Below are 25,415 nucleotides of genomic sequence, written 5' to 3' on the forward strand. Positions count from 1 at the left end.
TTTACTAAAATAGCTGCTAGTTTACATACTTACCAGATAGTTTACAAAATTTTTTTTAATTGTTTTTTTTGTTAATGTACAGGGTGGGTCAAATTCGACGCTTTTAAATGGAAACACCCTTTTCTATAGGAGATAGACAAAAACTAATATCGGTGTCTGGAGCTCAATTTTCATCAAAAACATGATGGTGAAAACCGCACATCAATATGTGTTACCGTTTCGGAGTTACGGGGTGTTTTTCAAAAATGTGCATTTTTAACAAATCGTTGTAACTTTTTTTCTATGGAAAATTTTGTATTTCTATGAAAACATTTCCAAAGCACCTTTTTACGTAGAATGTAATGGTTTAAGTATAATTTTTTAAAATTAATAATTTAAGAGTTACTTCCCCTAGGAGATGCAAGACCTTGTCGTTGGTGGGGAAGCTCCTGGTCAGGTGCTGGGGGGAATCCCCTCTAGCACTTGGCTTGGTCTAAGAAGCATCTCACTCATCGTCTTGTCCCTGACTGTAGTGTTGTGGCCAGGGAATTGCACCAAGACATATAACGATACCGGGCGGGGCTACGGACAGCCTCAACATTGGGGCACCGGGGGGCACCCCATTGTATTTTACCCCTTACTTCTACATGCGGGGCTCTGTAGAAGTGGACCGACTGTCCCTAGCGACTCATAGGAACACTATGAGATCTGATAATAATAGTAATAAAAACATCATCGGTGAAGCTGTGGAGAAACCCTCTAGCGACACTGGGAACAGTAACAATGAAAGTTCCAAGGGGCCAAACCCAAAGAGAACTACAGGAGAGGTGGCTGACACTTGGGTGAGACCATCCTCCGCAAGTGGCATACAAGCTACCACCTCCTCCAAGGGTCGGGAGCCTACCTTCTACCTCTAAACCCAACAGGCGACACAAGCTACCGTTTCGTCTACCCGGCTTGGGTCGTAGCTCCTCGACTGTGAGGGACACGGGTCTCCGTAGGAAGTCCTGGGACTGTATGATGAGTTATAACTCAAGAAAGAGGGACACAATAGATCTCTAAGGTCGCAGAGATTAACCCCCCTCCCACTTATTCTAATTCTAATTCTAAATTTAAGAGTTATCAACAGAAAAATTGATATTTTATTTGGGACACCCTCTATATTTTTATAATTAACTGAAAAGAATTTAAAATTACCTTTCCAAAAATATAGCACACTTGATATTTTGTTATAATCCCCTTCGAAATACAGAATTTTTAAAAGTTCGCCACTTTTAACTAGTAGGCTTTGGACCCCTTATTGATGATATGCCCTTAATGGAACTCGAAAACATATTTTTCCAGCAAGACGACGCACCGCCTCTGAACGCTGAAGTTATCAGCAAATTTTTGCAGCCAATTTCAAGAATAATTGAATAGCTAACCAAGATCTCAGCCGTTGGCCGTCGAAGCCGCCGGACTTAGTGCCCATGGATCTAATTCTATGGATATATTTGCAAAAGAATAAAGGCTCCTGATTCTTCCGTATAATCTAGACAAGAATTAGAAATACTTAGCAGTTATGAGAGGGTAACTTTCACCCCTACTGAGTTAATGAATTCCGCGAGAAATGTTCAAAAACTGCCCCGTCTGCCCCATAACAGAAGACGGTCGATATAACACCTGTCTAACCTAACATAACTTGTCTACGGACATTTTAAAGCGGTAAACAGCACCTAACTCTATAATAACCTATAATTTTTTTTCTTAGAAAACGCTTAATTAATTATACAAAATTGTGACTATTTCTTTTTATATATTCAGGAGATTTACCTCACTCAGACCATTTTATCTATGTAATAATTGTTAAAGGATTAAATTGTAGATAAAAAGTTTGAAATATTTTTCGGTGCGGTTCAAATTTTGATACGATCAGTCGTATTTCAATGTTTCGCTAAAATGATGATTAACTGGTTTTGTGTAGTTTTCATATTGTGAACGCAGTGTAACAAAGAAACAAAGAAATAATAATTAAAGAAATTATAAGTGAGTGGATTTATATTATTAATTTTTGGCTATTAATATTTTTAAAAGAATATCGGCGGGTTGTATCAATCTTACTTAATCAGTGTCACTGATTCAGTTTTAAGCTTCATTCAGAAACTCGTAATTACTTGAATGAATTAGTGGTTTCAATTAGCACAGAAGTTTGTTCCTCTAATTTCAATGTAAGCAGTCAGAACGTCAGAATTAGTTGTAAAATTTTTCAGTTAGTAAATAAAATTAACAAACTTTTAAGTTTTTACACTAATTATACTTCTAAATTTGGTAGTAATGTCAATTTGGCTTTTGATTATCATTAGTCAAGAGAAATTGTGGTAAAAATTAAAGCTTCATTCCAATAATTCATAATTAAATAAATATAGTTCTGTCATAGATTGGAGTTGTTGGTATAGTAGAATTGTTCGTATAGACTGGTAGCAGAGTTGTTTGTATAGTGTAGAAATTCTAAAAAATACTAATCTTTTAATTAGTCACATATTTTTTGCATCGAAATTTGAGTTAAAGAATTTAAAGAAGCATTACATAGATATACGGGGTGTTCCAGGCTGAGCGTGCATCGGAGATTTTTTGCACATCATTGTTTCACAATGAGATCTATCAATTAAAAGTATTTTCAATATGACGGCACTTCCGAAAATACTGGGTGTTGATAACAACTTTCTTATTTTAAAGGGGTGCCCCCATTTTTTATTACATACTTAAATTCTTTGTAAAATTTTATGAATTTTGATATTAAAGACTCTGTACTTAACATTAACCGTTTTTGAGAAAAAACATATTTAAAATTTTTGGACGAAAAAAACTGTCTGCAAAAATATGTGTACCACAGCCACTGTATTATATTATATATAATATAATATAGCATATTATTTTTGAATGTAGTAGTAAAACACGAGTAGTAGTTCATTCTCTAGTAAAAAGTTGTTTCAAAATTAGTTATTGAACTTTTACTGACGTGGTTTTAGCAAAAAAGTTAATCTGAGAGCTTACTAGTAATTGTTATTGTTACATTTACTAATTCTCTGTCTGGTTTTTACTGTAACATTTACGTAATATATTTTATTTTAAAAACATAATAACATACTTTATATTGTATTTATTGCAATATCTTATAATCATATAATAAGACTAGGTCAATAAAATTTTTATTGTTTTATATCAATATTAAGTGCTTCTCGAATTGATATGAAATATAACATAATAAGTCTACTGTGATACTGTTTGCAAGATGTTTTAAAAATAATTTAGTAATATCAGCAATTATACATTAAATTTCCCTTACCTCATATAGAATATTTACTAATTTATAGATACACATTTGAAGAGTATAAAACCAATTATGTGCGATGCACCTAGGACAGTCGCAAAGATACTTCAAACTACTGGCAGTAGTAGTAGTTTTTACCTTAGTTTTTCTAATTTTTACAAGAAAAAATTTACCTGAAACGTCCCAAAATATTGTTTATAGAGACACCAGAGAAAATTTCATAAATTTGGTGAGTAATTATTTTTTTGTTTTTAATAGTTTTAACAATTTTATTATTACTTACTTACTTACTTCGTTTACACGGAATCCGAACTGCGGTCCTCGGCCATGCATGTCGTTGTCAGTGGTCACGAGATATCACGATCTTATCGGGTCTCGAACCGGCGCTGCGTTAATGAGCAGCGTGTGTCAATAGATTTACACTCTTGCCATGGAACAACAGCACGACAGAGTTTCCAGACGTACCTGTGCAAAGTACAGAGACTGGCATGTATCTGCATCACACGTGCCATGAGAACATGTTCAACAGCAGCAATGGAGGTCATTCTAGAACTAACACCACTGCATATTGTCGTTGGTAGTTATGCCAATGCAACAATGATTAGAACGGCCATTGACGGAAACAGTACTGGGAGAATTTTCAGGTCAGAGGCTTGGAACACCCTCAAAAAGAAAATTTCTCTTCTCCAACTTCCAGTGGATGACACACCAAGAATTTACAACTTTGAGAAACACCTCACTGTAGTATTGAGTAATAAAAAGGATTGGAAGGAAGAAACGCTTACTCAGCATACAAAAGACCATACCATAACGTGGTATACTGATGTTTCCAAAACCAAAGCAAGGACAGAGATATAGGAGTGTTTGGGCCGAAAACTAAATACTCCGAACCAATGGGCACCTACCCCAGTATCCTTCAGGCAGAGAGGTACGCTATCGAAAGATGCGTACAATTTATCTTAAATAGGAACTATCGAAAACAGGAAATTGCCATCCTATCCGATAGTCAAGCAGCACTAAACGCGATCAACTCAGTAACCATCAATTCGAAGTTGGTCAAATAATGCCTAGAGAAGCTCAACAAATTAGGCAAAGAAAATAAAATCCTCCTACACTGGGTGTCTGCTCACCAAGGGATAGAAGGCAATGAAAAGGCAAATGATCTAGCTAGGAAAGGAGCGAACACTCCACTAACTGGACCAGAACCGTTCTGTTTTCCAAACAGGAACCAGCTGAAACCGGAACTAAAGAATCTGGAAAACTCCATCCGTAACTTGTAAACATGTCAATGTAGTATTGAGCAATAAGAATGATTGGAAGAGCGAAACGCTTGCCCAGCAGTTAAAAGACCATACCATAACTTGGTATACTGATGCTTCCAAAACCAATACGGGAACAGGGATCGGAGTGTTTGGGCCGAGAGCTAATTACTCCGAACCAATGGGCACTTACCCTAGTATCCTACAGGCAGAAATCTACGCTATCGAGAGATGCGTACAACTTATCTTAGATAGGAACTATCGGAAACAAGAAATAGCCATCTTATCTGATAGTCAAGCAGCGTTAAAGGCGATCAACTCAGTATCAATCAATTCGAAATTGGTCAAAGAATGCATAGAGAAGCTGAATAAATTAGGCAAAGAAAACAAAGTCCTCCTACACTGGGTGCCTGCTCACCAAGGGATAGAAGGCAATGAAAAAGCAAATAATCTAGCTAGGAAAGGCGCGAACACTCCACTAACTGGACCAGAACCGTTCTGCTTTCCAAGTGGTAACCAACTCAAGGCGGAACTCAAGAACTTGGAAGATTCCATCCGCAACCTGGAATGGAAATCTTGCAATGGTCTAAGACACTCGAAGAAGTTTCTGAGGGCTTATGATCAAGAAAAATCACAGATCTTCCTGGGTCTGAGTAAGAACAATCTTCGGATTGTCACGGGGTTTTTAACAGGACACTGTCTCCTCAATGAACACCTCAGTAGATTGAAACTAAGAAGAAACGGCGAATGCAGATTCTGTGGGGAAGATTGTGAAACACCAGTACACCTCATCACTGAGTGCGCCGAGACGATAACCATTCGTGCCATGAATTTTGGTATGACTGATATTGGAGATGGAGAACTACCCTCTATAAAACCGTCCCAGATACTGGCTTTTGTCAAAGCCCTGGGACTGTATGATGAGTTATGATTCAAGAAAGGGGGACACAATGGATCTGTAAGGTCGAAGTGATTAACCCCCCTCCCACTCATTCTAAATTCTAAAATTCTAAATTCCAGACGTTCGTTCACCCGTCCATCCACTCGCATTGTCTAACGTCGCTTAACTTCGGTGATATATAGGAAACCGGTGTTTCGACGATTCGACGTAACTTGCCAACTTATCAATAAAGTATTGTTATCCAGAAATAGTATCTCTAAATACAGGGTGCTAAAAATTCCAGGTACGAGCATTGGTAACTCGGTAACCGTAATAGATACGAACATGGTTAAATTGGGGCAAAGTTGCGCTTTGGGATGTTCACCAAGATGCCATCAAAAAAGTTTTAAAGATTTTAAGGATTGCTGAGTTTTTTGAAAAAAAAAACGGATATTTTTGAAAATCAATTTTATTTTTTCCTGTCGTTACTTTTTAGAAAATCAAAAAACTAATTGCACATTCTCATAGCTACTTTATTAGGGCTATCTGACAGTATTTTTAGATTTTCAAATCAGCTGATAATTTGTGAGATACAGAGGCCAACTTAATTTTTTAAAATACGGACCTGCATTTTTTATTTCAGATTTTGAAAGAACTCGCTCTCCTGAGTACAATGATATGCCATACTTAATATTTTCTTTTGTTTTGAAAATTTGGACACAATTTATTTAAACTAATTTAAAGTCCGGCTCTGTTTTTTTAATGTTTAATATATTCATCTCGTTACAGTATTGATAAGCTTTCAAACTTAACAGTGACGTGGGTTGAATACGGAAAAAAAAATTCTCCGGATGATGGATTGGAAATGGTAGTGTGACAAAACTTTCAAGACTTTGTCCGTTATCATGGTAGTGTGGCCTTTTTATAATAATTATTATAATTATAATAATTTATTGAGCGGTAGGCAGAACTTGGATTAATGAGAGCACCGTCTTTTCAGAGCGTAAATATGGTTTATCCTTTATATATAAAAAAACAAAATATAACCAGCCAGCTAAAAATAGAAATTAAGGCATCGCACTTTTATGGTAAGGGCTCTTTCTAAATTCAGTTACTATAAACTCTATTGCCACTTACCTTATTTCGTCAACATCCATCAGCAATACATCAACAACAAGAACCTGTCGAAGATATCATTGATCCCCTTGTAGATCTACCTCTTCGGTCTTGGACTCATACTTTGGATTGAACCATTCGACCGGTTATCACAGTGTTCTTTTAAATAACTTAATATTTTAGTGATTAGGTGAAATAAAGAAATAAAATACCGATTTTTCACAACACCTAACTATATTTAATATAAATAAATAAATAAATAAAAAAATAAAGAAAAAGATTTAACAACAAAACATTTATAATTAATGAAAAAGAAAGAAATTGAATCAAAAATAATTAATGACAATTAGAGAATTGAAATTAAAACTCAGAGATAATAAAGTTAAAAAAAAATACAAAATATCCTTCTTATTAGTCCAATTTAAATTATCAACAATTAGCACACACTTTCAAATCACTCTTAGAATTATCGTTGGCAGAAAATTAATATAAAAAAAAATATTCACTGAACAATTAAATTTAAATTAGAATTTAATAAAAAGAATAATTGCAAAATAATCACTTATGCAATGACATCTAAAATTTACTAAAGCCTTTAGAACAAACAGAAAGTCTTAAATCATTAATCAAGAAAAATATTACAGAAAATCCAAAAACAACAATTAAAATACTTAAGCATGAATAGTTTAGAATTTCCTAACTTGAGAATTTATTTGAGAAAATCTTTAGATAGAGAACTTACTAAAACAGTTAAAAAGACCACTGGATAATATAAGATCTACATGGAGTAAATTCGACCGTCTAATTTAAAAGTCAGTACCGAACTAATTTTGAAGATGAAAATACTGATGCTGGTACTATCTCGGAAAGGCGTTACTACATCTTCGGCGCGCCCCTGTTTGAGGAACCTGCGAATACCCATCCAAATGCATATTTTGCACCTTTTTAATTGACCGAAGGGCTCCTTCCCCGAAAGATCCCTAGACTGCTTTCACCCTTGTTTCTGGTCCTTGTTCCGAGAGGGCATCAGCATGTCCTATTTATTATTTATTGTAATTTCCAAACCCTTCCGTGTAAATCTTACTCTTTTACCCATTTGCTGAATAACATTCATAATCTACCTTAACTAATACAAATGATACCGAATCATAGGATTACCTTAAAAAAAACCGCCTAGAAATGAAATCTTTATTTCTTCATTCATTTGTCTATTTCTATTTAACTCTAGGAACGGAAAAAAAGATAATCCTATTTCTATCATTTTCAGACATTCATCTCGTGAACATTTGGATTCTGATTTTAAAACATATATTTAATACTTTTAATTTTCAATTTAAAACCTCCAGCGAGGGGATGATTTAATTTTACTTATTTCGTTAAGCATGCATACGTGCTTTTTCTGCGTTGTTTATTTTGAGATATCCCTAGGGTACACACACAACTGGTACCACTCTGTCAAATAGAGTTTTGATAATAAGGGATGAATGTTTGTTCTACTTTACCCTCGTTTATGTGACTTTAAATTATTTAGAAGATTGTATTATTTGCTTAGTTAGTTTCTCAGGATATATGCGTACTTTTAGAGAGTTTATGTGTCTTGAATATCATTAGATTATTTGCTTAGGCCTTTTAAAATTCGTTTGCCTATGTCAACTGATAACTTCGTAAACTGAAATGGTCCCATCTTAGAATAACAAACCAAAAGATAAAATTTTACCAAGCTTGATATTATTCTATTACAGTAGAGCAGTATAATGGCCAGCGAAAAATAAATTTGTGCAATAGGGAGGGTGGTAAAATAAATAAACCCTTTCGAACATGTAGACTATGTAGAGCATTAGAAACTAGTTTGTAGAAGTTAATTTATTCATAACAACTAAGATTAATATTATGCAAATTATTAGATCGTACACTGAGAATTTCAAATTCACAATAAGAAAAGTTAAAAAAAATATCTTTAAATTGCTGATCTGGATATTATTTATTTGAATTTTTTAATTGGCTCAATTTTCTTTATTCAATGTTAATTAGCACTGATCAATATTGTTGTTCTGAAGAAATTAAAACTAGAATAGGACAGGCGAGAACATTTGTGAAAATGAAAAGAGTGCTCTGTGGCAGCGATCTCAGCTTGGATTTAAAAATCAGAATGGTGCGATGCTATGTTTTGTCGCTCCTGTATTATAGTGTAGAGGCTTGGACTCTGAAGAAACTTGACATAAGGAAACTAGAGGCATTCGAAATATGGTTGTACAGTAGAATACTTAGGGTAAAATGGACCGATAAAGTGACCAACATGGAAATCCTGAAAAGAATAAAAAAGGAAAAAGAAATTATCATAGCGGTAAAAAATCGTAAACTTTAGTACCTTGGAGACGTCATGAGAGGAGAAAAGTACCACGTACTCCAACTGATATTACAAGGAAAAATTCAAGGAAAGAGAAGTGTAGGAAGAAGGCGCCACTCATGGATGAGAAACTTACGTGACTGGTTCGGGTGCACCACAAACCAACTATTTCCGTCGGCTGCAGGGCCATGTAAGTGAAATATTAAAAATGGTTCCAGCAAAAGTTTCCCAATTATGACGGGTAATGGCGCTGATCGTCAAAATTTTTGTACAGGGATTTTGCTTACCGACAATACGACGTTAGCTACGACCGGACCAGGACCAATCAGAATGATCAGTCATTCTTGGACATTTGCCGCGAAAGTGTGTGTTAATTTCTGTTGTGATAAGTGTGGTTGTGTTTGCAGTTTGATTTTTCGGTTTTGATATTATGTTAAAATTAATTTTGAAGTATTGTATCACCTGTTTTTATGTAATAGTACTTTTTTTAGTTCTATGATCTGATATGTAATGATTTGTTAATGTTTGTTTAACAATGTTATACCAAAGAGGTTATACTTAATATATCAATTTGCATAGCCTAACTTTTTTATCAATAAACTTTGTAGATTTTCAGACTATTTAATTCCTTTTGTTTCCGTTTGTAATTTTATTTTTAAGACATATTATGTGATTGTTTCACATAATATGTTTTAAAAATAAAATTGCAAATAGCGAATAAAAATAATTAAAATAAAAGTGTATTTTACAATTCCCCCCGGCCCCGCACCCCTTTGGCTAACCTGTAAATGTCAGCTATGTCGAGAGATGGCGTTACGAAAATGGAATCGATTTATTACAAGGAACTTGGGCTTCTTTTTCGTTAGTATATTCTGTGGTCGGCTGTGTCACGAATACGTATAGCACTGATGATTGTTAACCTTCGCAACGAAGAAGGCATTTGAAGAAGAAGAATATTGTTGGGATGAATATAATCAGATTAAATAATTTCGACGAAATTATTCGAAAAAATTCGTCGAAATTCAATCGACAGAGTCGGACTTGAATCTTTTTTAGATAATAATTAAATAGTTTTGTTGCTGTTAAGGTACCTAAAACAAAGAAAAGTGTAAAGTGTGGCATATCATTATACTCACGAGACTGAGTTCTTTCAAAATCTGAAATAAAAAATGCAGGTCCGTATTTAAAAAAATTAAGTTGGATTCTGTATCTTACAAATTATCAGCTAATTTGAAAATCTAAAAATACTATCAGATAGCCCTAATAAAGTGGCTATGAGAATGTTTAATTAGTTCTTTGATTTTCTAAAAAGTAACGACAGGAAAAAATAAAATTAGTTTTCGAAAAAATACGTTTTATTTCAAAAAACTCAACAATCTTTGAAATTTTTAAAACATTTTTGATGGCATCTTTGTGAACAGCCCAAGGCGCAACTTTGCCCCAATTTAACCATCTCCGTATCTATTACGGTTTCCGAGATACCAATGCTCGTATCTCGAATTTGTAGCACCCTGTATACTAAGGATAGTACTAACGAATTCAAATAAAAAGCAAATCAAATATTTTATCATACCGAGTTCTATGAATGCCATTCATTTTTTTTTCTGAGTAGTGAAATAATATTTACTGTTTATTCATTATCTGATAAGATACGATTCAATCAACTTTCTACAGAAAATTTGTATAATTAAGCATTTTTTGGTACGTATACCGGGTACGTCTAAAAAATGGCTCACCCCTATAACTTTTTTATTTTCTTTTCAGATAAAAAAGCGAGATTTGGAATGTTAGTATATAACATAAATTAGGATTGATGGACGTGTGAAATTGTTTTCGGTCAATTCCTGCTTCACCGGAAATTATGATTTCCACCACAACTTTTGATTTTTAAATGGCACCCTCGCTATTTCGCTACTTTATTTGATAGAAAATGACATTCTGAATAGAATGAGATATCATATGTCAACTTTCGACATTTTCAAATATGGTTTATTTGAAATTGCAATATGCAGTTCATTTTGCGAAAATTTAACTCGAAATACCAAGTGTGTGGTACCAAATTCTTCGTAAAAAAATGCTTTTTCCAAATATGTTTATGAGCAAAGTTTCGAAACTATAGGCGAAAATCTGAAAAAAGTCTAAGAATTTTACCATCCTTTGGTCCTCCTGAGTCGAGCGGCGGTTGAGCAACCGTGCAAAACTAGAATACGACGTATCTTTCATGTCAACTGAACAAATCAAGACCATAATTAGCTTTCCAACACTTTTTTCCAAGTGAACACTCTAATTTGATTGGCCTATTATAAGGGTTGATGTCTATTTACATCATTTGTTTAAATTTATTACTAAAATTAAATTAATTTTGATTAGGTAAACGAACGGCTAGCTAGTCTTAATAGAACTAAGACTAAGGATAAAAATGGATTGGCAATTGATTTAGGAATTGAAGATGTGGATGTACTACAGGAAGATGAATCTCAGTTGAATATAGATGATAGAATGCCCTCAGGTATGCAATAACGATGTATAAATAAGTATATTATATAACGAAAAAAAAAACGAATCTGATACCACCCAAGCACCCATGCGTGAGGCAATTTCTAGCCATATGTAGCCAATATCCAAAATTCGTGAATATAATTTTATTTATATCGATTAATATAGAATGTTTAAAATTTTTAGCTTATCTACGGTTTCACGAACCAGAGACCAACATAAACAAATCATATTGTAAATTTAATTATGACCTTCCTCACGATTTTCAATACAGAAGGTACGACTTTCCACCAAGTGAAAGAAGGAAATCTCCCTACAGGGTACTGTATAATGTTACTGAAGCTTACAACATTGAGGATGTGCCTAAAGTGACATATGCCACTCATGTCACTGCAAATTTTGCGTATTATATCCCAGAGCTCTTAAGGTAAGAACAAATAGTACATTTATTGCGATTTGGTAAAAATATATTGATTTTATGATATAAAAACTAGACCACCATATTATGGAAAATCGGTCGTCATTTCCAAACCCATTTGACGCCATTTTTTAGATCATAGGGTATTTATCTCTTTATGTATATACGTAAAGGTACTGGAATGGATTGATATCTGTGGCAGCCTTTGTTCCCGATTTGGATGCAGCTCTATTCTTGGAACAAATTAATCAGTACTGCTATTGCGAACCAGAAATGTACAGGGTGTCCATACATATCGTCGTTCCTCAGTCCCTGCCAATATCAAAAAAGGATATTTATTTTGACCCACCTGACAGTTGCACTCCAATAGTAAGATTAATAAATCCATTATTTGATTACTATATATCAGTATAATCTACCTATTGAGACCTTTGAATAAGAAGACTAAGGAAGGAGCATAATGCTATCCATGTATTCATGCATGGTGGGCGGAAAAAGTACTCTAGGGTGGGGATCCTTGACAGTTCTGTTTGACGATTCATTTGACACATTTGAATTTGATTTGAAATTTTGTGGATTTGTCAGTCTTTACGGAGCTTATTTTATGTTATTTATTATTTATTCTACTACTGATAGTTGTATAAAGGTAGTAAATCTAGATGGAAATTGTGGCAGAACTTAAATTAACAGTGACACTATCGCGATTTATCGAAAAAGACTCTAAAATAGTTGGTTGTGTAGCGTGCGGTAGATCTCGGCATAAATTGAGTGAAATAAAGGAACAACTTTTCGCTAGTAAGTGACTATATAATATACATACGTGTAGTAAACCGATCATTTATGAAATTCACTTAAATTAACTAAATTATATATTTTTCTTGTATTTTAGCTTTTATTTATTACTTGTCAAAGATTAGATGCCAAAGAACGTTAATTTGACTTACCTGCTTCAGTAGCGTATCGGATGTTTGTATTAATAAATACTTATTATAACTTATCTATTTTTATTAGAATTATATATTTTTATAACAATTTTTATTGTTATACGTCTACCCTACATCATAGTTTTACATTTTTTAAATAAAATTAGAACGACACTGATAAACCGGAATTTAAGTCGGCTATATTTGAGGCCCATCGCGGTGTACCTAAGATTTTTGATATGCTCCTTCCTTAGTCTTCTTATTCAAAGATTGAGACAGTATATGATAGAGACAGTAGTTATTGTCTTTCATTTTATTTAAAAATAAATTGTTCTTTCTGTCAAAATTGTCCCGTCTCTCGATGACTGTAGATGCTTTAGTACCAATATTTGAAGATAATAGTATATTTGACTTTAAGATTATATTAAAAATGAAATAAGATATTTCAAAATTAAAATATGTATATATTTTTTTATAAAATTTCATTTTGTTGAATTGAATAAGAAAGATAATTTTAATAAAAGAATTTAAATGTTTCTTTATTATGAACCCTTCACATTACAATCAAATTATATGTATTTTTAAAATACCTCAAACCTGAAACGCTCTCTAGATTGAGAATAAATCTATTGTATTTGCAAAAAAAAATATTTAAATTCCTAAAAATTATTTTTCTTGAAATATATATGGTTAATTGTATTTAGACCTGTTTATTTTACTAGGATTCTTCAAAGATACAAGTTTATTCGAATTTTGATGACACAACAATCTATCCGATAAATGTATGTCGGAATGTAGCAAGAACATCGTCATTGACAAAATACGTTCTACTTTCTGATGTCCAGCTAATGCCTAGTAAAGGTAAATTATTAAATATTCCTTATTTAATAAATTTTAGCTTTATACAGAAAAATAAAAAGGAGCTTCTTTGGAACAAATATTAATACTCAATATTGAGATATTGCATTATCTCAAAGTATACCTTTGACATTTGAATAAAACAACAGCTCTTAAAAAAATTTGTGTATCATGTGTCATTAAATTATGCATTTAAAATTAATTTGTATTTTAACTCTTTGTCGTTTAATTGAACAGAAACCATGGTTCATTTCTTAATCATAGTTGCTCCATATTTTATATAAACCCTCTGAAATATATTTCATATAAATTTATGTTGCTTCAAAAACAGTTTGTATGTAATATACCATTAGATTATGCATTTAAACACTTTATATTTTAACTATTCATGCAGTACACTGTTTCTAGGAACAAAATGGGCTGATCTTTTAGCCAGCCTGACTAGATTCAATGCGTATAAAGTAAAATAACATATTGCTTTATCTTATAATAAAAATTATTGCATAGATAAATAAAATTTGAATTTAAACCTTTATTGTTATAAAGCAAATTTACCACAATACCCCAAAACATTTTATTTTGTTCTTTGTACATACGTTTTACCAACAATAAATCTTAAAGCATCATCAGCAGACAAGGTTACAAGGGCAATAAAAAGACAGATGAAATGTCTAAACAAAACTTAATAACGCAAAAAAACTTTGAACAAGACACTGGGTAATTAAAAAATCTCTATAAGGGCTAAACAATTTACAAGGGCGCAGACATACGGCACAGTTTACAATAGAACACTCACCATAACCAACAGCATACCATGTAAGCAAAGACAGGAAACTGTCAAAACTATAGTGGGTCTACTAACACGCCATTGCAAGTTCAATACACATATAAAGCTGTTGTGATTGACTGGCAAAATAATATGCAGAGTCCGTAATTTATAAGAATAAATGACAGGACACATTCTAAATCTATATGGTAGGTTTGGCCTCTAAGTTATTAGATTTTTTGAGCAAGATAAGAGTAAAGAATATGATTTAGAGATAGGAGGAGAACGACATACCAAATAAAAAGACGATTGGATAATCCTCAGTTTTAATCATCTGATGATGATGCTAACATAGTAAGACATGCGTCCATGCTTAGTAGGAGTGTTCTGTGGTATGGTGGAAAATTAGTTATAATAATTATACCACATGATAATTTTTCAGATAATATATTTTATTGTTTGTATATTTTTACGATTTCTTTGTATTCAATATCGTCATAAAATTGCCTCTGATTTCATTAATATAGTGTTTGAAAAAGCGTTTTGTTATATTGTCGTTGATATAAATATTATTTTTAGATATGGCAAGTGGTTTTCTTAAGATGATAGAAACATACGACAAAACCGACCCTAAAGAAGTGTTCGTGTTGCCTATCTTCGAAGTGGCCGAAACAGAATTCATACCCGAAACCAAGGAAGATTTGAGAACCCTCATAGCAAATTCTAAAGCTGTCTATTTCCATGGCATGATTTGCAAGCATTGTCAGAAATTTCCTGGTATCGAAGAATGGGTAGATACCATCAATTCTACAGAAATTGAGGTAATTCATACAGGGTTGTTCACCACATACGACACGGAGTATTGTAGCTAAACGATTAGATTTTTACAAATTGTAAGTTTTGGGTTCGTTGAAGGACTATCAGAGCTACAATTTAAAAATATTTTTACAAGATACAGAGTGTCTCAAATAAATAAAAAATATCAAAGTTGTATTTTTTTAAATGGAACACCCTGTATATTATTGCATTTTTAGTTTCTACGATTAAAATAAAGGTAAATTTGATTAAGGTTTGTTACACTTAAACCTTATCGTTTTTAAAATATTTTCAATTTTGCGAAATTGCAGTATAAATTTTAAGGCTTCATTTCTCCGAGGATATCAAAGTTTTTAATACTAAATATTTACTGAAGTTTATATATTGATCAGTTATTGTGTTGCAATAATAAAAATTATACTACCTTATACAGAGTGTCTAAAAATTTATTTTAAATAATTACTAGCGGCAATAACTTATTTACTTCAAATAGAATACCCTGTATATTTTATGAGAATCAGATGTACAATTTAATTGTCTATCAAATTATATATATATTATACCACTTCTTACCTATTCCTTCAAGTTTTCGTAGAAAATGCATTTTCTTATAATTTAGACCTCATTTATCAATATACCCATGGAATATTGACATTTTAGATTGTTTTTAAAACAACAAATGTACAAAATGTACAGGCTAGTAATATTATCGTTTTTAGTAAAACGATAATATTACTAGCTCATTTGTATGCAAAAAGAAAACTATTTAAATCGTTATAAAAGAGTATACCATTAATTAAATATACCACCAGTATTTCCGCCCAAATACTAATTAACTACATACTTAATTGTGTTCGTTAATAAATTATTCTAAATAAATGTGGAAGAAATCAATATAGTAATCAGAAATCAATATAATAAAGTGATGAAAATGAACATCTCTGTTATAAATAAGCATTTGTCAAAAAATTAAATATCATTTTAAAGGTGTTACTTTTTGCCACACTGTCTAATACACATACATAATTCAGTTTTTTAGTATTTGGAGCAATTATTATTAATCAACGCAAACAGTCAATTAATGTAGTTTGAATACTGGAATCATATTAATTGGTCCTCTTTAACAAATATTTAAACAGTTTATTTATTTTTTAATGAAATAAACGAACTATATCGACAATATTAGTATTTGTACTCTTTAAAAATTTGGTACATCTTTAAAAATAATCTATAATGTATTCCATAGGTATATTGATAAATGAGTTCTAAATCAAGTAGTCTTGGAAAAACAGTTTTGATCATCTAATGTTTTTTGTTGTCTTATCCTGGCCGGTTAAAAGATGTCCAAATCGTATTTTTAATTATATAATAATTATATATTCTTTTTAAATGGAACAAGAGTGGCTCATAAGCATATTACTTGGAAAAAGCATTTTTTCCGAATAATTTGGTACTAAACACTGGGTATTTCGAGTCAAATTGTCGTTACGAACTACATGTTACAATTTTAAGTAAACCATTTGCAAAAATGATATGACATTCTATTCAGATTGTCATTTTCTATCGAATAAACTAGAAATATACCGAGGGTGTCATTTAAAAAAGTTGTAGTCATTTCCGGTGGAAGAGGAAGTGATCAAAAACAATTAACATCAGTCAATCCTAATTTACGTAATATACTAACATAGTTTATCTGAAGAAAATGAAAAAATTATAGGGGTGAACGCACTTTCGAGACGCACCCTTTTTTAGAGTACGTGTATATCATATATTACTAGGTTATGTATTTAATATTTTGAAATTATATTTCAGCCTTTTATTACGTTGAAAAGACACTATCCGTACCACAGATGGGAACCTATATTTATTGGTACCAATGCAGAACCTTTGTTTAACGAGCAGTTGTCTTGGGAAGGCCTTCAGGACAAAATGCTTAATGTAAGTAGTGTAATATTACTTTTTATATATTTTGGCTAAAAATAATGTTGGAAATGTGTGGGTTTCGTGCAGTATGTGATAATTTTTAATTAATTAAAAGGTGAGACATACTATACAAGACTGTATTATGTAACATGCTATCACTCGCTTTATAGTCTTTAGATTTTAATTCGTGAGCTGTCGGTGGATAACATTAATTAATGATAAATACCAGTAATAAGAAAAAGTAAAATAGAAAGAGATCTTTGATTTTTTAAGTTTTTAGCATATCATTATAAGGATTATTATTAATTATTATAAACGGTTAATGTTAGATATATCTAACATAAACCGTTTTTGAGAAAAAAAGTATTTTAAAATTTTTGGACGAAAAAAACTGCCTGTCAAAAATATGTGTATAGCATAAACGTCAAATTTAGTGACTACCACAGACACATAACACACAGTGTCATAAAAAAAGGCATGTGGCTATCTCTTTGAATAAGAAGACTAAGGAAGGAACATAATGCTATCCATGTATTCATGCATGGTGGGCGGAAAAAGCACTCTAGGGTGGGGATCCTTGTCAGTTCTGTTTGACGATTCATTTGACACATTTGAATTTGATTTGAAATTTTGTGGATTTGTCAGTCTTTACGGAGCTTATTTTATGTTATTTATTCTTTATTCTACTACTGATAGTTGTATAAAGGTAGTAATTCTAGATGGAAATTGTGGCAGAACTTAAATTAACAGTGACACTATCGCGATTTATCGAAAACGACTAAAACAGTTGGTCGTGTAGCGTGCGGTAGATCTCGGCAAAAATCGAGTTAAATAATGGAACAGCTTTTCGCTAGTAAGTGACTATATAATATACATACGTGTAGTAAACCGATCATTTATGAAATTCACTTAAATTAACTAAATTATATATTTTTCTTGCATTTTAGCTTTTATTTATTACTTGTCAAAGATTAGATGTCAAAGAATTTAGATACGTTAATTTGACTTACCTGCTTCACTAGCGTATCGGATGTTTGTGTTAATAAATACTTATTATAACTTATCTATTTTTATTAGAATTATATATTTTTATAACAATTTTAATAACTACCAACATTTATTCACAACGTAAAATAAAACAACAAATTATTGAGTCTACCCCACGTCTACCCTACATCATAGTTTTACATTTTTTAAATAAAATTAGAACGACACTGATAAACCGGAATTTAAGTCGGCCATATTTGAGGCCCATCGCGGTGTACCTAAGATTTTTGATATGCTCCTTCCTTAGTCTTCTTATTCAAAGGGATATCTATTTCAAAAATTATATTGTTCGAATGTCATATAATAATGGCCGCAGCTGTCATGGAATTGAGCGATTAAAAATTATCATAAATATTTTTTTTCAAATGGAAACCCACTTATTTTATTTCACTAGTGAAAAGGCTTTACAATTCGTTATTTTTTCACTACACATGTTCCTATACTTAAAATAAATCGTTTTTAAGTTATTTAAGATTTAGTTTTAAAGCGTATTTTTGAAATAAATAAACATAAGTTTAATGTGAAGTTAAGGAATAAACTATAAACTTATAGTATTCAATAAACTAAAAATGTTGAATGTACATAACTTTTTCAAATATAGTTCATGCTAATATAGGATCTGCATTTGCCGCACATGAATCGTGCACATTTGATTCATGAGATTTTTGTTTTTTGTCATTTCTTCATTGGCATATGGTTGCCGTACACCACATCTCTTTCTTTTCTGGTATAGATTATTCAATTTTCTCTATTCTATAAGTAAGAGATTCAGAATCGGAGTTATGGTTACTCTTCAGAGAAAAATCAATGTCTCGATGATCTTCATCTCACTTAAGCCTATTTAAGTTCATCCAACCACTCAATTAATGCTTCCTCAAAATTAGCGTCCCAATGAGCCACACTTTTAATGACTACCCACCATCCTAATAATGAAGCATTCCTGGCGTGGTGGTGCCACACAGGCCCTAATGAAACTTTAGCCCCCGCTAGTAGGAACATCACTTGATAAAATCAAGTGCGCCTTTATACGCCAGGGCAATTAGCAAAAATAGGGGAAGTTTTTGCAATCAAGCTGATTTTTTCACAGATGATAGTACTTATTAACAGTACTCTGTAAAAAAAAGTTACACCTCCTAGAGCGCTTGCTTCCTCCGCCATTTTGAATTAAAGATGGCGTCTGATCCTATTCCTTAAAAAATCGTAACTTTCTTATTTATTAACCGATTTTTGTCAAGTAAAAATCATTACCTTTGTTTTGGACTAAAGAATGAAATAAAAATATAAAACTATTTTGACAGGTTGTTTTTCTGTCAAAAATAAAAAAGGGAAAATAATAAAAGAAATCGACTTACTTTTCTTCAATTTTTTTTGAACCATACTCCGTAGCAAAAAAGGTTAAAGAATATGCGCTCTTTTGTTCTGATTTTGAAACAGTCTTTGAGTTTATGATAGGTTGAGTAGTGCGGGAGATATAGTGTATAGTGTATCCTTAAGGATACAAACAAAAATAAAACTTTTGCGAGATATAAAAATACTTTATTTTTTGCTCGATTGACATAAAATAAAAATTATTATTCTTAATAATAGATAATAATAAACACTGAAATTCTTTTTATTCTAACAGAATAGTATATTATATTCAACTTTTAATAGCTTTTAACTACAAATACATAATTATAACTTTTTCACATTTGTATTTACACGTCACCATCATCTATTTCCACTTCTTCATAATCGACTCTGGGTGCATTTAGACAGGCTTGATTGCATTTTTTACACAAAATGCTGCATTTCCGATTATAAGAAGCAAACTGTGTTTTTTGCTGTGCAAAGATCTTTGTATTTGCAAAAAAAAGTTGCCATTAGGTGTTCGGGTCCTGGAGGTTTGGTGTAAGTCACTGAGAAAAGCTCATTGCCACTGGCAAAACACCCCCACTGAAGTGGATCTAACTCGTTTCCTCTCCAGCTTTGTACCTGTAAATATACTCTAAAAACGTGTTGATTATTAGAGTCTTCTATGGGAGGAAGATTTGCAAAATCAAAATTAGATCCCAAACCTTGTGTTCTGAAACTTCAATTTTGGCCTCAAATTTTTCTGGAAAATTTCCTTTTTTGCCCTTTTTTTAGAATATCTCCCATATCTTTCATTTGTCTGTAATTAGTTATACATTGTTGGATAGAGCATAGGTGGTGCTCATTAACGAGATTTTTTTTTACTTTTTAATATTGTACAGAGTGTTGTAGAAATCGATCAAAGTCAAAAATTTGCAAAATCTAAAAATTCTAAATATCTCGAAAGTGATAAATTGTAAAATGATGGTTGATCCCTGTATGGATATAGCTTGTGGAGCCCTACAATTACCCTATTTAAACTGTGTTTCTAAAACGAATAGTTTTTGAGATATTTCGAATAAAAGTTTTCAATTGCCGATTTCCTAAGCCCTTGAAAAAAATGGATTTTTGAATTTTTCAATTTTTTGTACTTTTTTCACCTGAAACGTGTAAAGTGCGTTAAAATATAAATATTAATAGCATTTCTATCTTTTTTGCATTATCATGTATTTTAAAAAATTCCCGAAAATTAAAAAATCGTTTTTTATTTTTTTTTCTCGCCCTGTATACAACTTTTTGACAAACTTTGTTTGTTAATATTGAGTTTGTTTGAGGTAAATTGGTTAAAAAATAAGAAAGTTACAGTATTTAAAAAAATATTGTGTCGGCCATCTTTAATTCAACATGGCGGAAAAAGCAAGCCTCCAAAAGTTGTAACTGTTTTTTACAGAGATTGATGGGTACTATCATCTGTGAAAAAATTAGCTTGATTGTAAAAACTTCTCCTAAAGGCCATTATTTCACCTAATTGCCGTGGCCTATTAACAGTTGCATATTGGTATCCTAACTTAAAGGTACAGTCTGACAAACGGATCTGAAACAACGGGGCAACGGCAAAGGGATCGCAATTTTCTAAATTCATGACCGATTTCATTCATAAAATATCCACGAGCGTGCGGGGTTTCATAAAAATATATCAGGAACTTTTTAATATTTTCCAGTAAAGTTTATAATATTATTTTACTTTAAATGTACCTACATTTTGTTTAGTCATTTGCCAAATATAGTAATATTTGTTAAAACGCGTGTACTAATTAACCCAATACAATAACACCGCCACTGGATTTTTCAATAGTAGTGACTGTTTCTACTATTCCTAGAGAGGGGCATAAAGTTGGGGGTAATGGCAACAAGACGTGCGAGAATCTCGACCAATCAGATTGGTTGAATCCGGGAGGCCATAATGGATTCTGTCAGCGTTGCCAGCTTATCCTAAGCGGACGTTATCTTAAGGAAATACTTTACCTTTTATAATAGGCAGAATAAACGAAATCAGTTAATTAGATAAATATACATTATTACAATAAGAACTACGTCAACATATTAGCATATATATATATATATATATATATATATATATATATATATATATATATATATATATATATATATATATAATTATATATGCTGAAATGAACTAAAATATATTCAATTTATAGGTACAGTCTGTCCAACGAGAAGATCCTTGACAGTGATAGATGTGTCTGTCATTTTAATTTCAAAGTAGTTTATTTTATTTTACAAAGAAATAAGTTGGTACAACTGGAACGCATAGCAGGAAATTAATATATGTATTTAAAATTTGACTGACAAGTAACTTCAAAATATTGTGAAAAAAACTGTAAAAAACTGAAAAAATGTAATCGAGTTATTTTATTTAATAAAAAACGGTATGTGTTAATACAACAACAAAACAAACAAAAACAAGCATTTATGATTATATTTATCAATATAACTTATGTACAAATACAAATTTGTAATATTTCGCAGAAATAAATAATACAATATAAATAAAACAAACTATATTATTAATAATAACACTTACCAAATTTTATACCTCACAGGTTGATTAATTAACTTTAATCTTAATTTTTTTAAACCAGTACCTTTTGACATTATTTTTCTGCAGTACTAAAATCCATTATTTACCTATCGTGTGATGTCGATATTTTACAGCTACTCCAGTTTTTAGTATGTGTTTAGTATGGTCCTTCTACCATATTCGAGATGCAATTATCTACGACGAGATGGTATACGAACTTTATTGATAGTAACTTTACTGGTGTATCTGTATAAGACTTTCTGCCTGGGCAGCGAGTATTAACCATAAACTGTGCTCTGGGTTCTACAGTTAATTTTCACTCGATTTTTCCTCCACCTGACTTCAAAAGACACAAAACACTCGTAATAACACGAATCAAAATGCATCATCTTTCAAAACGCAGGGTATTTGACAAAAGTTGTCACAAAATTATAACCTATAATTTGGCAAGACTTTGACTAACGTCAAAAATCTAAAGGCGAGTTCATACGCATCGGCGTACGTTTGTCGTTCATCGTTCCGTTAAAACAATAAAATTGAAATACGATCTGTCATTTTTGAAATAAACCAATAAAACTTGTTAAAAACAACAAGTGACGACGCATGACGAATTTATATTTAAACCGATCCATAGTTAATTTAAAAATTATTAGAAACTTTTTTTAGTAAAATAAAAAGATTGGTATGGGACGTCATCTGCTTTTCTCCTGTCATCGTCTGTCGAAATCTTACCTGAGAAAAAAAAAAATATATAATAATAATATAGTTGCTAATATCGAGCAACTTTGCTTTTCTATAATTAAACGTGACAACATCGACTTTTTTTGCCCGAATTCCTTCCGCTGTTTTAGATTCGTTTGTCAGATAATAAATGGCGCGGCGAGGCCTAATTATTAAACGTAAACATTTTACAGAGGTTTAAATAGTGCTTGGGGTCCGCTAGACCCCACCACGCCAGTTGAGGTTTTTTTTTAAATATGTGACAACTTGTCTGAAACTTGAAATCTTCTATTTCAGAGTCTGGAAATGTGCGTTCAAGATTACGACTTCACAATTTTGGACAACGCCTTCCTGACACATTGGCCAGGTATAAGAACTGAAAAACTTAAAACAGAGGATTGGAGAACACCGTACATCAACCAGAATATGGCAGTATACAACGTTTCTATTGAAGTTTTAAAAAAGAAATACACTTACATAGAGGGATGCTCGCTAAATTCAACTATGAACTTGCACTACATCAGCAAGAAACATAAAAAAGTGAACAGTGAAAAAGAAATGTGAGACACTTCATCAATTGGGCTTTGGAAGACAATTGGAAATGTTTGTGAAGTTCTGTATAAAAAAACAACGAAAAAACAATTATTATACAAGGTGGTGCCTCTCATACGCCGCGGAGGCTCCAAGGAGAACGACACTTTATATTGAAATGAAATTTTGTGAGCATATGTAGGTTAATTCGGAGCACTTTTTAAAAATATAGAGAGTTCTACAGGGTGTCCCCAAAAAAAGTTAAATATCAAAGTTGTATTTTTTGTGATGGAACATCCTATATAGTAATTGATTTTTGGATTCTGGGAGAAAAATAAAGGTGAGTTTTATAAGAGAAGTATATGACTAAAATGTAAAGTTTTCAACATATTTAACATTTTCTAGAAATAAAAAACAATTTTTAAATTACAATTAAAGCTACCTAAATTGGAATTTACCTGGTATAGCCTAATATGTAGTTAAATTAACTATTGTACTTTAAATCAAATTAAAACTTGATCCAAAAAGTTATACAGGGTGAGACAAAATTAATATTGAACATTGGTCATCTTTAAAAGCATGTTACTCTCTTATTTTAAATGGAACACCCAGTATATTATTCCGATATTCAATGGAGAATTCATGTCTCTTCAAAATACTATTAAAAGTTGCTTACCCTTATTAAAGTTGCCTACCCCTCAAAGATTTTCCTAGATATTTTCATTTACATGATTTGATCTGAGTAGATTTTTATTATTTGATAAAATCTAGGTGGCTGTGATATGTCTGACGTTACTTTAACATAGCTGTCTAATTAACTTTAATAACTAGTTATCATTTTGTGTCAGTTAAAACAAAAAAAATTCTCAGAAATTTGCCGAAAATGCAAACTTATCCTGCATCAGAGAATTGATATGATTCTATTAGTTGGTGAATGCAGTGTGCATTCACGAATTAATAGAATACTTAAACGCTCTTGATTTTATATAGTCTGGGTTGCTTTTATTGAGATATGTTAAAGATAGTGTTTACTAAACTGGACCTACTAGTGTCATTTTTTACAACATGAGAGAAATTATTGTGGCTGCTTTTCGAGGTAGAACTCCACATAAATGCCTTTTAAAATGAAAAGATCATTTTGAAAAGACAATCATTTTATGCAGTTAACAGGAAAGGAAGCATTTTGAGCATTTGATTTTATCTAGCTAATTTTTGACGCATAATTATAGGTTTATATCTAGTTTTAATTCTGTAATAATTAAAATATGTTTTAAACGTGTATCTTTTTAGTACCCTTGAGTATTTTACTCTACAATCTTTATTTTTTGTTAAATTAACAAAAGGTATATCACACAGCCACCTACATTTTTTCAAATAATAAAGATTTACTGACGCAAAATCATAAACATTAAAATATCTGGGAAAATCTTTGTCTCAGGGGTAGGCAACCTTAATAATATTTTGAACATCCCCATTGAACACCGGAAAAATATACTGGGTGTTCCATTTAAAATAAAGGAATAACTTGCTTTTAAAAGTGACTAATGTTCCATAATAATTTTGTCTCACCCTCATGGGCGCCGGAAGAATGAAATGTAGGGGGGGGGGCAAGGTAAAAATGAATAAAAAATTGACATTTTTGGTAATTATTGGTAAAACTGGAAATCGTCCGATTTTCACCAAAATTGGTATACACCCTATTTTGAAGTCGTAGATTACGAATCTGAACTTTTTTCTTGGCGGTCTCTTACCGTTTTTCAGAAAAACGGAAAATAATTTCAATATCGAATTTTTCTTAATTTCTCATATGTTTAAGGTTTTCTAGCACATATTTTGTTAGGTATTCAATAATCAATAATGTTTTTGCTCTTTTCTGTTACTTTTTTAACCAATTCTATGCATAATAGAGGAAAATTTGTTAAAATAAATTTGTAAACAATCTGAAAATGTTAGATTATGGCTTTGTTCGGGTTCTTGTTATTACCGATTCTGAACCGTCCAAGAACTCTGCAGCGCATGCGCAAATGAAGTAATGTCTTCATATTTCCTTCTGCGCATACACATCACAGTTCTAGGACGGTTCAGAATCGGT

At 31.8% G+C, this 25,415-nt stretch overlaps 1 protein-coding gene across 1 annotated transcript; it reads left to right on the forward strand.

Annotated features, from left to right (window-relative positions):
• Positions 1-1,906: 1,906 nt before the first annotated feature.
• Positions 1,907-23,479, forward strand: LOC115888148 (beta-1,4-glucuronyltransferase 1-like). Its single transcript, XM_030907743.1, has 9 exons — positions 1,907-2,004; positions 3,333-3,518; positions 11,262-11,400; positions 11,574-11,814; positions 11,979-12,174; positions 13,451-13,589; positions 14,932-15,173; positions 16,981-17,106; positions 23,090-23,479. Exons 2-9 carry the CDS (start codon positions 3,369-3,371, stop codon positions 23,354-23,356), a joined length of 1,500 nt encoding a protein of 499 aa, XP_030763603.1. The 5' UTR covers positions 1,907-2,004; positions 3,333-3,368; the 3' UTR covers positions 23,357-23,479.
• The last annotated feature ends 1,936 nt before the right edge of the window (positions 23,480-25,415 follow it).

Source organism: Sitophilus oryzae, unplaced genomic scaffold, assembly GCF_002938485.1.
Source record: "Sitophilus oryzae breed Bouriz unplaced genomic scaffold, Soryzae_2.0 scaffold_684_pilon_pilon, whole genome shotgun sequence".
Taxonomy (NCBI): Eukaryota; Metazoa; Arthropoda; class Insecta; order Coleoptera; family Curculionidae; genus Sitophilus; species Sitophilus oryzae.

Excerpts from the sequence above, each read along its gene's own strand:
- LOC115888148 (XM_030907743.1), top strand. The coding sequence starts at position 3,369 with ATGCACCTAGGACAGTCGCAAAGATACTTCAAACTACTGGCAGTAGTA. Across the intron at positions 11,401-11,573 it reads AGATGATAGAATGCCCTCAG|CTTATCTACGGTTTCACGAA; the intron begins GTATGCAATAAC and ends TAAAATTTTTAG. Across the intron at positions 11,815-11,978 it reads TATATCCCAGAGCTCTTAAG|GTACTGGAATGGATTGATAT; the intron begins GTAAGAACAAAT and ends ATATACGTAAAG.